We start from the raw sequence: 16614 nt of genomic DNA on the forward strand, positions 1-16614 counted from the left end.
GCTGGCGTCACGTGGGTCACCCGCAGTGTAAGACGCTCAAAGCTCAAGACGTTCGGTAGACGTTCGATCGATCGATCGGTCGGTCGTTCGAACGTTTGATTTTAGCATGGAATATGCTTCATATATTTCTCTGTTCACGCTCCACTTCATCTGCCAGTGAATTCAGCGATCTTATCAGATCTCGAGCCGCCATGTTTCAAACGATCCAAACGTACCACGCTTCCGCCAATCCCTGCCTTGAAGCAATGATTGACGGAGGGTGGGCGTGGTCAGCTCGGAATGCATTTTCAAATTGAATTTTGCTACAAATATCCCACGGCGTCATGATGAAAATGCAATCCTAAGTGTTCTAACTGTTAGTCTAAATGCATTTAGGACAAATAGCATTTAAATGATCATTATGCTACCATTTCTGCTTGGACATGTTACACATATCAAATCAATTTGTGTTAAACATTTTCATTTTAATTTCGCAACTTATAAAGCGTTCAAATGTGCATGCAATTTACATATTAAGACTACTGTTGGAAATGGCAAATGTAAATTATATAATTTAATTTTCATTTTACTTTTGCACCAAACTTTGCACCTATGGGTAATGGAAAATGTAAATTTAAATACAGAAATACAATGCCATTTTGAATATTGCGTTGCCATTTTGCATATTGCATTTTAAATTGAATTTCGCTACCTATATGCTTCCATACAAAAGAACAACATTTATTTTAAATATAAATCTTTTGTAACATTATACATTTTTACAAATGTACTGTCTCTCTTGATCAAATAAAAGCATCATTGCTGAGTGAAAGTATTTATTTAAAAAAATCTGATTTTCCAAATCCTTTTACAAATAAACTACATTACAGTAATAATTTCCCGAAAAGTGGATGAACTTGGAAATTTGAGGAATGTCCCCTGTCAGGTGTGCTATGCCTCTGAATTTATTTATCCATTCATTGGCCCAATATCTCTTGAATTGGTTTTGAACATTTCATTTCAGCTTAAATGTTTTTTTGTTTTTTTCCAGAAATAGTTTTGTTGTCTGAATGTCCTGGAAATGATTAGCATGTATCTGAAAAGCCCCCATAGAACATACAGTTAATCTGCCTCTCCAGTTTAAGCTGGTTCGATGGCTTTTGTCAACAGTGGCAGCCAGCGTACATTAGTTATTATGATGAGCATGATGTGCCCAAAGCAAAGTGCAAAAGAATTAAAACCGTCACACACTTTTTTCCCCCAGACATGCAAGCACACACACACACACACACACACACATATGCACATGTCAAACCCATCTCTTATTGTAACTCCCCCACTGGTGTGTTAGCATATACGTGTGTTGTGTGTGAGAGTGAGAGTTAATTTCTCAGAGGACAACTCATCTGTACCCTGATGAATGACTGTGCCTGGCTGGATGTCTGATTTATTCCTGCCTTCATTTAACTTGATTGATTAGTACAGCAGAGATAAATGTCCTACAATTCACTGCTCCGTAGGGGTAGCAAGGTGTCATTTTGGCTCAGCACAGAGTTGCGCTCGTACCATGAAACCCTATTGTCCATCAGACCCCCCATAGTGCCTTACTGTTTATAATTATGAAGGAGAGACCAGGAAAAGGCTCAGACAGGTTGATCAGACTGTCTTTAGTTATGCAGATGTTGCCTGGGAACTTTTTTATCTTTGAAGGGGTCACAGAAGTGCAATAGACAGCAGAATTAACATCATATCAGATCATGGGAAGCTATTAGTGCTGAAGGGGTCACTGAGGTGCAATGAGCAGCAGAATTAGCACTGAGGCGGTAAGGAGCTATGCTGTTATAGATGGATGGAAATGCTGAAATAAGGATAAGGAAAGGATCAGTGCAAGTAGCATAAAGGGCGTACTGTATGGACAAGCAGTTTCTGTTTAATAGAGATTTTATTAATCTTGCTTTCTCCATCTTCCTTTCCCCTCTCCTTCTATTTCATTTAATAATTTTTGTGTGAGATATAGAGTGAGATATAAATAATAAACTACATTTTTCCTTGCATCTATACAAAGTTCTGTCATAAAAACAGATCTAGATTGGCCTCAACCCAATCTGTCAGTAATCACATATACCTACATGGTGCAGCTGATTGGTTTCAGCCAATGAGCTTGCTGCTTAATATTCAAATATTTGACCAGTGTTTTCTGTAGCAGTTTGTAGAGTGCTTGCAGAAACCCTTCACCTTCCCCAGCTCCACCTGTATAGATCTCCTAAAGGTAATTTTTTTGGGCATTTTTTTTTGTCTTTATAAAGATAGGACAGTGTAGAGCAGGCAGGAAGCAAAGTGGGAGAAAGAGAGGGTGCGGGATCAGGAAAGGTCCTCGAGCCGGGATTCAAACTCGGGACGCCCGTAACGTAACAGCATTATATGTCGGTGTGCTGCCTGCTAAGGTATCAGCACCGTCTGCTGCGGGTAATTTCATGTTTGTTATAAGTGCAGGGTAATTTCATGTATGTTATATATTTTATGTGATGTCATTGCTGTGTGATTGCTAGGGTGATTAGAGTTGTTGCTAGGGTATTGCTTACTGTCCCAAGTCAAAAGAGATATTCTGGTTTCTAGTTATGGCTCAAGGTTGCTTCCTCAGTGTATGAGAATTTTCTTCCTGACCATTTTATGAAAAGTGATAGTGGATTGGAACAAAATGGATTGTTCAACTCCTTAACTGTCAATATGAGCCACAGTAATATTGATAACAAGCACTTGCTGTAATTAATATATGCTTTTTTTTATATATGTATGCACATCTACAGTAGTAATTTTTGGAGAAGATTGCCAGCTGACCTTGTTCCGGATGGCTTGACGTTCACTGCAGGAATGATGTGTTTTGTGTGTGTGAGGGCAGTGGCAGCAATATTTTTGGACTGAAGAGGCGGGTTGTGGCTGCCTGCAGTAAAGCCAGCAGACCTCTTTAGCTCTAATTGGGCCTCTGTGTGCGTGCATGTGTCAGAGGTATGACAATGTCACAGTTCCCTGTCTCTGTGGGTATCTCCAAGAGTGTGACGAAGAGAGAGAAACATATAGAGGATAGAGTAGAGGGGAGCTAGAGGTCCTGGTATCTTTAAGGTGTTGTTAATAAGGCAGGTGGCTTATCCTTCAGACCTTTCTCAAGTTGAGACACATGCATACAGTCATCCCACATGTCCTAGTCACTGTATGAGTATAATTACAATTCAGAAGCTATGGAATACTAGTGTACTGCAGGGTATACAAGTATACAACCAACAAGGTCTATAATCTAATCTAGAAATCTATTCGTTAGGCCTATCCTTCACATTTATGAATTTTAGGAATCAGCCACTGAAGTATCACTGAAGATAGTGATAGTAATTTAAAAATGAACTGTATACTGATCAACCACTAATCTGAATATGGATGTCTGCTAGTGGTTACTGCCTTACAGCTCTCTCTTTTTAGTAATAATATTATTCTTATTTTTTTATATATTTGATTTTAACATATGAGACATTATTATAAAATAACCTTATTCCCACTTGTCTGCATGCGCATTTCCACAAGTGCTACTCAGTTTTTGCACAATAAAATGGGTTAGTTTGCATTTTTATCTGATTCTTGTTGTAAATCACGATAGTCTGGTCAAATATTGATAAAAATCATGGACAATATTAAGATACTTGCAGTTTATTCATCAGGAAGTTGTGCATTACTTTATGGGATACAGTATTCCATGCCATATTCTGTTGTATATTTTGGCAAATGTAGTAGCCCATTCAGGTAATCCATGCATTCAAAAATCATTACATTCTGGCGTATACTATATTCTGCAGAAACGTTAATGTATGTAATGCAATTCTGAATAGTTTGCTTCAAGCTTCATTGGATGTAATTTGTTTAGTAAAACACATTTATGTTGAATAATTGTGTTCCACGGCCATTTGTTCTGTACCTTCAGAACATATATTATGCAAGCAATATAATCCTTCCTAATCATAGTGGGGTGTTGTGAATGTAGCTGTGCTTAAGCATATTTGTGTGTGTGTGGGTGCGTGTGTTCGTCTGGCTCCTCCTCTCTGGATGCTCCTGTAATGATGTTGCACTCGGTTTATTGATTAGTTGGGTCTGCTGAGGTTCATCCCCACTGTCTGCTGGAGACAGAGATAGAGCCGCCATCATTATGCTAAACAAGAGGAGACTGCGCTTAATTAGAAAATAATGAGAACTCTCTTTCAGCCTTCTTTGTGCTTTCACTGGCTCCCTTTTCTCTCTATACATCAGTCTCATGCTGTGCATTCTCTCTCTTTCTCTTCCCCTTGATTCAATTCTGTTCCATTCATTGTGCTATATTGGCCTGACTGTTTTCCCCATAGTATTGCCAAAGCCTTCAGTCAATACAACAACAGTACAAAACAAAGCTATATAAAGAAACAAAGCTGCTGATGTGCAACAAAGGAATTATGGGAAGGTTAATATACATTCCAATATGTTATGTTCCAATATATACAGTATGTTCCAATTTTTTAAATAAATGGTGTTCTTTTAAACTTTCTATTCATCAAGAAATCCTGAAAAATTCAAAATATCACAAACATATTAAGCCTCACAACTATTTTCAACATTGATAATAATATGAAGTGTTTTTGAGCACTAAATTAGAGTACTATGATTTCTGAAGGATCATGTGACACTGAAGCCTGGAGGAATGACTGCTACAAGTTCAGCTTTGCCATCACAAATATCAATAAAATATCAATAATAAATATCAAAATAGAAAAAAAGTAAATTGTAATAATATTTCACAATATTACTGTTTTTACTTAATTTGTAATCAAATAAATGTAACCTTGACTTAAAAAAACTAACATTGCAGACCCCAGCCTTTAGATTGGTCGTGTATATGAAAGTTATTAAATAATAATAGCTAGCTAAGCTAAGGACTGTTCTATTAAAAAAAAAAAAACACTCGTTCTGATTGTAAATAGCTGGCAGAAAATTTCAGACACATGATGTGATTCCAGAAATATTGCCAGGGGAAATGTAACATTGTAGATTTGATCAACTCTACTTAATCACTAAAATAGCTTAGCAACATTATTTTAAAATCAGCTTCTTTTAAAATTTAAATAACACTTGGATGTAAACGTGACTCCCCTCCTCATGTTTTCTGGATAGAGCCGCAGCAAAAACACTGACGGTTTAAAAAGCATGCTGCAATCCTACTGTTGTTGTTGCACTGAAGCTACAGATGCAGAATGTGTGTAACAGACCTACTACTAGCTTCACTATTTGTAGCAATTGTATTGATGCTCAACACCAGAAAGACAGTCTTTCTTTATATCACTTATCCCAGTATGCCTCTTGATTCAACCTGGGTAGGCCTGACGTATACCCCTGGGTCATGTTCTTGGGCATTATCGGTGTGAGTTACTATTAGGAAATCTCCCATTGAGTTGCCTCTCCCCATGCAAGCATTGCTAACCTTTGTTTCCTGCTCTTTTTCCTGTCTTGAACTGTCATTCTCACTCACAGGCGATTCATTCTGTGGCTTGGCACCACGAGGGGAAGCAGTTTATCTGTAGTCACTCAGACGGCACCCTGACCATATGGAATATAAAGTCCCAAGCCAAGCCCTCACAGACAATCACGCCACACGGTTAGTGATCTTTCTCGTTTCTGGCTCAAACACACAAACTCATTTTCTTCAAATTCATTTTTTGTCAGGATAAGGGTTGCAAAATTAATTGCTCTTATGTCTATTTCACAAGGTTGTATCACACCTCTCTCAAAGACTTGTTAATTCAGGGTTGTAATTTGATTTTTTCTCCTCCTCCTTCACAAAGCAGCTTAAAAACAATTGCCTCCCCTTCCCTGATTTCCATTTCAAGTGAAGCTTTAATTTTCATTTTCATTTTGCTCCACCATGGAGACTGTCTGTGTTGTGGTCTGATAAGTGAGGTGAGGTCATGCGCTTCCTTTTGGTGCACGTCCTTGCCTGCTCTATTGAAGATACTCCACTACGGTCCGCTCTTGATTCAAGAACCCCTTCAGCCTCACCATGCCTCCATGAGAGGAGAACACCAAACAGACAGATTTAGAAACTAATTGGGAAAAGTCATAAAATATTGTCAGAATTTTGGTATTTTCAATCCATAGGCATTAGTAGGCCCTGTTTAGGGAGGAATTAGCCCCGCTGTCTTTTATCTTGGCCACATTAAAAATCTTAGACTAATCTGTTCCATTTTTCTCTTTCAAGCAGATGCAGTTTTTCTTATTTTAATTTATGTCTATTTAAATATATAAATAGCAGCACAATTCTTTAAATTTAAATGCAGTATTTGAGCTATTTGCTCATAAGGCAAAAATATTCTTCTGAGCCCAACTAAAGACCGAAATCCTGGAATCACCCTTTTCAGTTCAAAGCTTTTTTGGGACACTTACCATTTTAAGGATTGTCGTTCAACAAACTGCTTTGGAGGAGAAGAAAATTACATAAATCGGTATGTTTAATAGTGAACATTTCTGTTTGTTATGAAAATACTTCCTGTCTGTGGGAGAGAGAGGCTCTTTTCCAAATGACACCCTCAGCCTCTGCTGCCGTCTACTCTTTGGTGACATAATTCTTGATAGACTGTTGGCTGTAAAGTCTCCTCCTAAAATTCCAAATGACAGCTTCAGTCTTTTAAGTTTTGAAAATGTACAGGAAGTTTTGTGGCTTTACTCTATTGGATATGAAACCCCCTGTTTGCTAAAACAGAAAAAAACCAAAAACAAAGACCAGCCATTTGATAACTTCCTGTTTCAATCTGAAATATGTGAATGGCTTCATGCTCGTCAGATGATTTAATGGGGTCTTTAGCAAGTCCACACCAAGTGTACTGTTTGGGACAGAGCCAGAAAAAGAGGTTAGGAAACTCTATGAATTAGTCTGATTCTGTTTCAGGAAAGCAGCCTAAAGATGGAAAAAAGCCAGAGCCTTGCAAACCCATTCTTAAAGTAGAGTACAAGACCACACGAGCAGGGTAAGTGCACATATACAGCAATACATTTTTGTTTTTCCTGACCATCTTAGACCATCATGAATGGTGGTCCAGGCTGGTTTTTGCTGGTCAAGCTGCTAAACCAGCATTGTGTTCATAAGTTAAACTTTTCTAGCGAAATGTTGTTTTTAAATAAATGTGGAGTCCAACAGTCTGAGACCACATTGAAATATGGAATAAAAAATTAATTTCAAGCTCATTTAGACCTGGAAGTAAGCAAAAAGTTACAATGTAAAATAAATAACAAGTACTTAAGATTCTGCAGGATTTCTAGGTCACAACCAAATAAACAAACTTGTGGAGCTCAAGTGCTTCTTTTGTTAAAGGAAAAGGCATTCTAAAAGACATTCATTTCAGCTTCTCACTCAGATTGTTATGCAAATAATATAATTTGAGAAAAATACAAGCACAAACTTTCCAACTTTTGAAACTCACTGTACGGTATATGTTTGTGTTCCGAACAGGGATCCGTTTATGATCTTCTCTGGTGGTTTGTCGTATGACACCGTTGGTCGACGACCATGCTTGACAGTAATGCATGGAAAGAGCACGGCAGTATTGGAGATGGATTATCCCATTGTAGATTTCCTCACCCTGTGTGAAACACCATATCCTAATGGTATGTAGGTCGATTTACTCATTAACAGCACCTGCTCTGTCCAATATTGTTGCAATAAGTGCTCAGTCTTTTTATCTCATACCACTTCCTCTCTTTTCATTTTTTGCTGACATTTGAACCTTTGTTTTGTTGGGTTGTTCTATTCTTTCGTGTTCTTTGTAGATGAGCTTGAGCTCTCCCAGTGGAACTGCTGCCTAGTAATTACATTTTACATAACTTTTTTTAAAGCTCCCTCTATTCATAACATCCAGTTCTGTGACTGCATTCGTTTATTATTGCCGTACCCATTTGAATAATTTATCACTTTGGTGGCTATTTATGAATAGTAAGTGTTTTCTTTTCTCTCTGCATGCAGCTGTAGCAAAGGCTGATAGGACTTTAGTTTGTTAATAGTCTGTCAATAATTTGCTGTGAAAAAGAGAACATTAAATATACTTATTATGGGCTCAATATACTTATTATGGGCTCTTTGAAATACTCGATGCTCCGATTGGCCAGACTCTGATTTTTGTTTTCCCTAAAATGTCTGTTGAGCTAAATTTCAGCATTGCTTTTGAGTATTACTGATATAAAGACGAAAGAGAGGAAAACGTGAGTTGTTCAAGACTGTTCAAGAGTTTGAGGTCTTTTTTTTCTTTTTCTTTTTTTGAAAGAAATTAATACATTTATTATGCAAGTATGCATAACATTTAAAATAAAGAAGTGACAATAAGCATACTGATAATGTTGTAAGATTTCTATTGCAAATAAATGCTGTTCTTTTAAACTTGTTTTCTATGTTATGGACTTTTTTCTTAGTGAAAAGCTGAGTAAGATAAATTAAGTTCAACTCGAATCAATATTTTAGTCACCATGATTTGTGTTGGGGTTTATTTTGAGGTAATGACAAGCTGACTGTACTTTATCCCTTACATAACATATCACATACTTTTAGCTTGTGCATGGTGCTGGATTAAAAACAAGATTTTTTTCTTGTGATTCACCTTGCTTTTACAGATAATCATGCAGTTGTTCTTGCCTAAACAAAGCATCTGTGTTCATATATTTGCATTCAATGCTTAACCGTTTTGTTTAGAGTTTGCATTAAGCCAAACTGAAAGGCAGCAAAGAATGCGGAAGGAATGGGAACAGTGTTTACAAGTGCTGCTTGCATAACAGTGCCTGGCTCTGTATGTTGATTAAGCTATATTTGAAGTGAGACGTCTTTGGTTCTGACTCATTATTGAGACATTTAGGAGGTTCAAACTTGTGCAGTGACGTCTCTAGTTATAACTTCAATGGATCAGGCCACTTAAATATGATACATACTTTATAATAAGTGTTCGTGCCAGAACTGGTGCCATTTGCATCTCTCATATTCATATACTACCAAGTCTTATTTTCACCAAGGCTGCATTTATTTGATGAAAAACAGTATTGTGAAATAGCATTATAATTTTGAAATAACTCTTTTCTATTTTATTATATTTTAATTTGCAATTTATTCCTGTGATGTAAAAGCTAAATTTTACTCCAGGCTTCATTATCACGTGATCCTTCAGAAATCAGTCTAGTATGCTGATTTGATGCTAAAGAAACATATCTTATTATTATCAGTGTTGAAAACTGTTGCTTGTAACTGTTGCAGCTTAATATTTCTGAGGAAACTGATACTTTTTTTTTTTTTAGGATTCTTTGATAAATAGAAAATTCAAAAGAGCAGCATTTATTTGAAATATAAATTTTTGGTAACATAAATGTCTTTACTGTCACTTTTGGTCAATTTAATTTCCCTTTGCCAAATAAAAGTATTAATTTCTTTAAAAAAAAAAAAAGTAGTCGTAAATGGTATTTGTAAAAATATGTGCATATATATAAAAAAACAAAAACTCAAATATATAGTGATTTATTCATGATTTTACCCATCCTGTTTTCATTTCTCTGCAGATTTTCAGGAACCATATGCTGTAGTGGTCCTCCTCGAAAAGGATTTAGTTCTTATTGACCTTGCACAAAACGGGTACTTATCACCCACAGCATTTGCGTCATATTTGTGTCTAACATGTTTGACGCTATCACACTTTTCCACCACAGTGTCAATCTTATTTTTTTGACCTCTGATGTTTTTCAGTTACCCTATCTTTGAAAATCCGTATCCCATGATGATTCATGAGTCTCCTGTGACGTGTTGTGAGTACTTAGCCGATTGTCCTGTGGACCTCATACCTGCACTTTACTCTGTCGGGTCTCGCCAGAAACGACAGGGCTACAGCAAAAAGGTACAACAGCATGCACACACTCATTTAAAGGTGCTAATCGGTTAATGATGTCTTTTAAGTTATAACGTCCTGCCTACACACATGCACCTTGGCTTTTGAGTGACTAGATTACAGTCCCTCGTGAATCGTGCCATTGCCCTATGCCTGCGTGACTTCAGGCCCCCGCCATGCAGCACATTGTGTCCTCAGACTGTGTGGGTCAGAGACACAGACAGGGGTATTTATGGGTATGAAAGAAATCATGACCTCTCAGCCAAGACTGGAGTGCGGAGTGTAAGTTCTGGGTCTGTCTCCCACAGGGAGCAGGTTAACTCAGACAGCCCACTTTGAATCACAGCACTTCTGAATACCTTTGAATAAACTGCTTCAGCTTCCACGCCTCGTGAGGAAATGCTTTCCTATAGAGTCTCGCCAGCCGTTTAATAAAGGTTCCACCCACGTTGCAGAAATGTTTTGTGGCTGCCAGTGCAAGCCACAGTCATTATATTAAGAGTATGCTTACTAAAACTTACAAATTGGCCGATTTCGTTTTATTAAGTTTCCCAGGAATGCTCACATGCTTTAGGGCAATATCTACTAAATTTCCTCTATTCTAAGTCGGATTTATGTGGTTTGCTTTCGTGGATTTAAGTGCTTTTATGTGGTTCTGTTGTTCATCACAGGAATGGCCTATCAGTGGCGGAAACTGGGGCTTGGGCACACAAAGCTACCCTGAAATAATAATAACTGGGTAAGAGCAGTGTGTGCTTGTGTGTGAGCGAGTGAATGTGTGTGTATGCTCTGTTCTCTCTTGCCGTTCGTAGTTCTGCTGAAATGGCAGAAATGGCAAAAAAAGACTTAAATGGAGTAAAAGAAGAAGGCAGGGTATAAGAAGAGGGAGGAGGAGTGCAGAAGAGAGGGTAATGAGCAGGACAAGATGGTAGCGAAAGGGAAGTATGACAAAAAAGTAAGCATTTTCTGATGTACCGCCATGGGATGACAGAAGCTTTTTTAGTGGGTTTGACAGCAGTGGGAAGAGCACTTCCTCTCATCTCTTGACTAGCTTTTATCTGACATAGCAACTTAGCTTACCTCGGTGGTTTGTTTGAGTACATGTGGTATTGGGAAAGTGGCAGTGAGTTTATGTAGGTTTGTGTATGAAAATGTATGAGAAAGTTAAAATAAAAGATTCTCTGCTCTTCTTGCAGGCATGCAGATGGTTCAGTGAAGTTCTGGGATGCTTCAGCAAGTGAGTACCGAGCCTTTCTGACTTCACATTCACCTTATTTACCACTTGTGTGCGGTATAATAGTTTTTCAAATCTCATAAACTTGCTTCAAACACATTTGAATTTCATATTGAATTCGACAGACACATTTATCTAAAAACAAAAGTTTTATATCAGATTTTTGTCATCCTTCGGACATGAACCCATGACCTTGGTATTGATAGTGACATGCACTGCTATTTTGGTGACAGCAAACACTGTAGACCAAAGTAGTTCAATCATATTACTGTGAATGGCAAGTGCAACACTCAACATAGCGGAATTAGTAAGCTCTGGTGCCTATGGAAAGAGTCAGTTTACTGACTGCACATGCCCATTGGCTTTACCAACCCAAAATACATGCTTTTTTTCACTCAATGTGAGCAATTTGAGAACAGCATTTATGGGTCAGTTTATGTCAGATATTATTGCTATTTTGAAATACGTTATTTAAATATGAGTTTGGTAAAGCAGTTTTTTGAGATTATGATATTCCCCATTCAAGTAGAGTTGGTGTTGCATGCCTGAAATTGCTGCCCGGAGGCATTACAAATCAGTGTAACTGATTTTCTTTGAAAGGGACTTTGGCTACAGTTACAGTCACATTTGACTAACACTGTTAAATATCTAATTAATAACTGGATTCTGCTGACCACTGTTGGAGTATAACTTGACTTCAGACATAATTTACCTTAACAATAAGGTAATTTTCCATGATTTATGACCCAACTGGAGACTGACCTTATAATGTCACACACAAAAAATTCCCCAGATCCCACAGGCTTTTTCTGACCTTGTGCACCGCTGAGAGAGACCAGCGTGGTGAGAGTGTTACCTGTATGCCATTTGACCTTGCTTAAACTGTGAGCTTGACAGACTACAGTTTCCACTGTTCCTGTACCTCCTGTCGGTGCTAAAGGACATATTGCAATATTAAAAATACCACAAAGGTTGTAAACCCCTCACACAAGTGCTTGTTTAACATTCAAATGGGTTTTCTTAGTGGTAAGATAATTTAAAACCAAAGTGGGCCTCATTTTGTTCAGTGGGCCTCAAAGTTGGAGGAGTACATTCTTCTCGATATAGATTATTAAAGGATCCCATGTTTTGTAAAACGTTCTGGAGGAAAACTGCGATGGTGAGAATGGTGACTTCATTGTAATCAGCACCAACAGCGATGTTGATTTGCAAGATTTAGCCTCCGCTTCACACCATTCTATATGTGGGGACTGAAACCAATAAATAACTTTTTGTAAATTTGCTGCCCAATAATCAATCACACAAGATATGAATTGGCAAAAGTTTGCATCTGAAAGTAAAGTTGTGTTTAGCCTCCATACTGACCATGTTGGGTAGTTATAAGTAAAACAAATATCAAGAATTACGGGGGCGTGATCTGATTCGACAATAGCAGAGTATTCTATGTTTTTTATTGCTGGGATAAGCCTTTTATCAGTAAAGAAATAATCTATCCTTGAGTACGTCTGATGGACATGTGAAAAGCAAGAGAATTCTTTTTTTTTCAGGAAATAAAAACCTCCATGGATCCACACTTCCAATTTGAGTCATATATCCAGCAATAATCTGAGACATTTTTAAAAGTGGTACAGTTTTAGGGTTGGAACGATCCATAGCTGTATCCATCACACAATTCAAATCCCCACCAAATATAAGATGATAAGTGTTTAAATCTGGTAACAAGGAAAATATTTTTTTCTCAAAATTAACGTCATCCCAGTTGGGTGCGTAGACACTAACCAGGACTACTGGTGTGCTGAAAAGATGGCCTGATACACTAATGTACCGCCCTTGGGGATCTGAATCAGAATCAGAATCAGAATCAGAATGAGCTTTATTGCCAGGTATGTTTACACATACGAGGAATTTGTTTTCGTGACAGAAGCTTCCACAGTGTCGTAAAATCGTTTCAGATGCAGTAAATTGTACTTTTTTTATGAATTATAATGGCTGCACCTCTAGCCCTATGGTTAAAGTTAGAATGGTAAACCTGGCCAACCCAAGTTTTTCGAAGTCGGTTGTGATCTTCAATATGTAGGTGTGTTTCCTGTAGAAAGGCTATTTCTGTTTTTAGTCTCTTAATATGTGTAAATATACGAGTTCTTTTCACTGGTCCATTTAACCCTCTAACATTCCAGCTAACAAAGCGTGTTGCTGACCCTCCGGAACATTTCACTTTATTGTCCATATCTGCCATTATTTATCAATAACTGTCTGTATGCCCAAATATTGTATCCACAATAAGCTGTATCCTCTGACTGAACAAAACATAAAAAAAACAAATGATAAACCTTGATAAACAACGAAAACTATATTACATTCTAGATTTGTCCGTTGAACAAAGACAAACCGCAGCGCACAACAATCTCTCAGCTCCCGATAATCCAAGTCCATATACATTTCATTTTTCCCCAGAGCTCCCGAAGTAATCAGAGCATACAAAGAAAAATCAAGCATACAAATAAGTGTCGCTTCTTCACCTCACATTGCCAAACCGGAAGCCCCATAAGACTACATTTTAACAATGTTTTTTAAAGCAATTAAATTAACATTATTGTGATGTTAGATAATCGTTAGATAAAGATGTTAGATAATGCACAAAAATCGTCTCGGGTTATGCATGTAACCATGGTTCCCCGAAGGGAACGAGATGCTGTGTCGAAACGCTACGGGAACGCCTTGTAATGTACCTCCACACGCCATATGTAATCAGTCCAATGGATGGGCGAGACGTAACGGGCGGGGTGATGTAACGACCAGGAAGCTTAAAAGCACGTGCGGTGGAACTGGCGTCAGCTTCTAGGAATGAAGCAAGCGCTCGCAGGGATGCCGGAAGTATGGCACTGAGACGCAGCGTCTCGTTCCCTTCGGGGAACCATGGTTACATGCGTAACCCGAGACGTTCCCCTTCAGGAACTCGAGCTGCGTTGAAACGCTACGGGAATGAGCCCCCGTGGAGCTGGATGAGTCAGAGAGTATCAGAGGGGAGAGTGCGATGTCTCTTGAGTCACGAACAGGTCCACCTGAGCCTGACCAAAAACTCTTCGTACCCCGGGCCTCGGCCCCTGCCTCGACTGGATGTCTGCTTCCATAATGAAAAGCCCAGGAATGTGAACTGCTCTCAGTGAGAGGAGTTTGCCCTGAGACCACACAAGGATCTGGAGCACCTGCCTGTAAAGGGGGCACGAACGCAGACCTCCCTGGTAGTTGATATAAGAGATCACCGCTGTGTCGTCGGTGCGCACCAACACATGGCGACCTCTTAGGTCTGGGAGAAAGTGTTTCAATGCTAGAAACACGGCCAGCATCTCCAGGCAGTTGAAGTGCCATGTGAGATGGCGGCCGCTCCACAGACCGTGGGCTGAGCGGCCACTCATGACCGTGAGGGATGCGTCCGTCGCTAGCATTATGCGGCGACAAGGAGCTCCCAGCACCGAGCCCTGAGCCAAGAACCAAGGTTTCCTCCACATGTCTAAGGCACGTAGGCATTGCTGCTTGACCTTGAGCATGCAAAGCGGGTTTCCCCTCGGGGAGAACCCCTTGGTCTTGAGCCACCACTGTAGGGGTCTCATGTACAGCAGGCCAAGAGATATCATGTTGGATGCAGCTGCCATCAGACCCAGCAGTTTTTGAACTGCTTGACAGTGAGTGACAGACCTTCTCTCACTCTCGTGACTACAGTGAGGATCGACTCGATCCGAACAGGGGACAAACGTGCCTGCATCGTGGTCGCATTCCACACCACGCCCAGATAAGTGGTTCTCTGTAATGGAGAAAGCACACTTTTCTTGGCGTTAAGTCTTAACCCCAGCTCTTTCATGTGAGCGAGAATGACATCTCAATGCCGAACCGCCCTCTGCTCAGATTGAGCTAATATCAACCAATCGTAGATGTGGTTGAGTATGCGGATGCCCTTGAGTCACAGAGGAGCCAGAGCAGCATCCACACACTTCGTGAAAGTGCGGGGTGAGAGTGCAAGGCCGTAGGGAAGAACCCGATATTGGTAGGCTTTTGCCCCCAAAAGCCACCTCAGGAACTTCCTGTGATGGGGAAGGATGGAGATGGGCCGAGCTCTAGGAGTGGAGGCCTCAGCATAACGACTCTCTAAAGCGAGAGGAGGCCTCTACACCCCACGCTAGCTTATGCTCAGACTGTCCTAGCGGAGCTCTGGCGAGCGGAGGCCTCAGAAACCCTCTGTAGTGAGAGGAGGCCTGACGACACTCGCTGAAAAAAGGCTCAACATGACGACTCTCTAAAGCGAGAGGAGGCCTCTCGAAGCGCAACCCTCCATCCTTTTCTGGAATGATGAAGTACCGGCTGTAGAACCCGGACTCTCTGTCGAGAGGAGGGACCACCTTGATGACCTCCTTCCTCAAGAGAGTGTTTACTTCTTGTTCCATTACCAGAGCCTGCTCGTGGCCCCACCAGAGTGGGGGTGAAGTACCGACTGTAGAACCCAGACTCTGCTACGTGAGGAGGGACCACCTCGATGGCCTCCTTCCTCAAGAGAGTGTTTACTTCTTGTTCCGTTACCAGAGCCTGCTCGGGGCCCCACCAGAGTGGGAATCACCCCGTTGAACTGAGGCGGAAGAGAACCACGCTGGATTCTGTAGCCTCTCTCTGCAGTGTGCAGGACCCACCGAGACACATTTGGCAGTAGTTTCCACGCTGCCAAATAGTCTACTAAGGTAATCAGTCTCTCGAGACTGACCTCTGGTGTAACCAGAATGGCTAGCTCGGTGCCCTGAAGTGGCGGACCGGCAGGGGACGGCCGTACTAGCTGCTCTAGAGACCTCCGTAGAGGTAGCGAGCCTCTTAGCACCGCTACGATTCTGGGCGGTAACTGAGAGAAGCGCTCACCGGAGACCGCTGTGCCCTGGAGCACCGGCAGGGTTGGCAGACCGATCTCCTGAGGACACTGAAGAGAGACGGACACCGTGTAATGCTTTGTACACCACTCTTCCCCAATGGGAGCTGGCCCTCAGAAGTCCTAGGCCTTAGGCGTCAGGACGATTTAGACGAAGACTATCCAGCGAGAATGACGGTCCGCAGAACCGCCTTCCGCTAGAAGCCTTCGGCCTGGGAGCGCCCCTCTGAATCTAGACTTTGCGGAGTACGAGAAGTGACGCCCCCAGAATGAGGAGCTGGAACACGGTAGGTTGGGACTGCTCCCGCCCAGCAGCCCCTGCTGACCGCCTCAACCTACTTTGCCGAGTACGAGAAGTGACGCCCCCAGAATGAGGAGCTGGAACACGGTAGGTTGGGACTGCTCCCGCCCAGCAGCCCCTGCTGACCGCCTCAACATCCTCGGAGGAAGAGAGGTAAACACGTGCTCTCACTCGAATATCTAACTACTCATAGTCAGATAAATACTTCATTTTATTCCTCACAATTAAATGCAGTCAAACAACCAGACGAGTAAACACGGTCTGGTGTGATAAGATT

At 40.6% G+C, this 16614-nt stretch overlaps 1 protein-coding gene across 1 annotated transcript in view; it reads left to right on the forward strand.

Annotated features, from left to right (window-relative positions):
- Nucleotides 1–16614, forward strand: part of LOC107710208 (syntaxin-binding protein 5-like) — a 102219-nt gene that overhangs the window by 65052 nt on the left and 20553 nt on the right. Inside the window, exons 7-13 of the mRNA XM_016514949.1 lie at nucleotides 5521–5644; nucleotides 6932–7010; nucleotides 7493–7647; nucleotides 9574–9646; nucleotides 9758–9905; nucleotides 10568–10635; nucleotides 11093–11133. Coding sequence (XP_016370435.1) covers nucleotides 5521–5644; nucleotides 6932–7010; nucleotides 7493–7647; nucleotides 9574–9646; nucleotides 9758–9905; nucleotides 10568–10635; nucleotides 11093–11133 — 688 coding nt within the window. The remainder of the gene's footprint in view (nucleotides 1–5520; nucleotides 5645–6931; nucleotides 7011–7492; nucleotides 7648–9573; nucleotides 9647–9757; nucleotides 9906–10567; nucleotides 10636–11092; nucleotides 11134–16614) is intronic.

The sequence above is a fragment of the Sinocyclocheilus rhinocerous genome, unplaced genomic scaffold (genome assembly GCF_001515625.1).
Source record: "Sinocyclocheilus rhinocerous isolate Xijiao unplaced genomic scaffold, SAMN03320098_v1.1 scaffold4889, whole genome shotgun sequence".
Classification (NCBI taxonomy): domain Eukaryota; kingdom Metazoa; phylum Chordata; class Actinopteri; order Cypriniformes; family Cyprinidae; genus Sinocyclocheilus; species Sinocyclocheilus rhinocerous.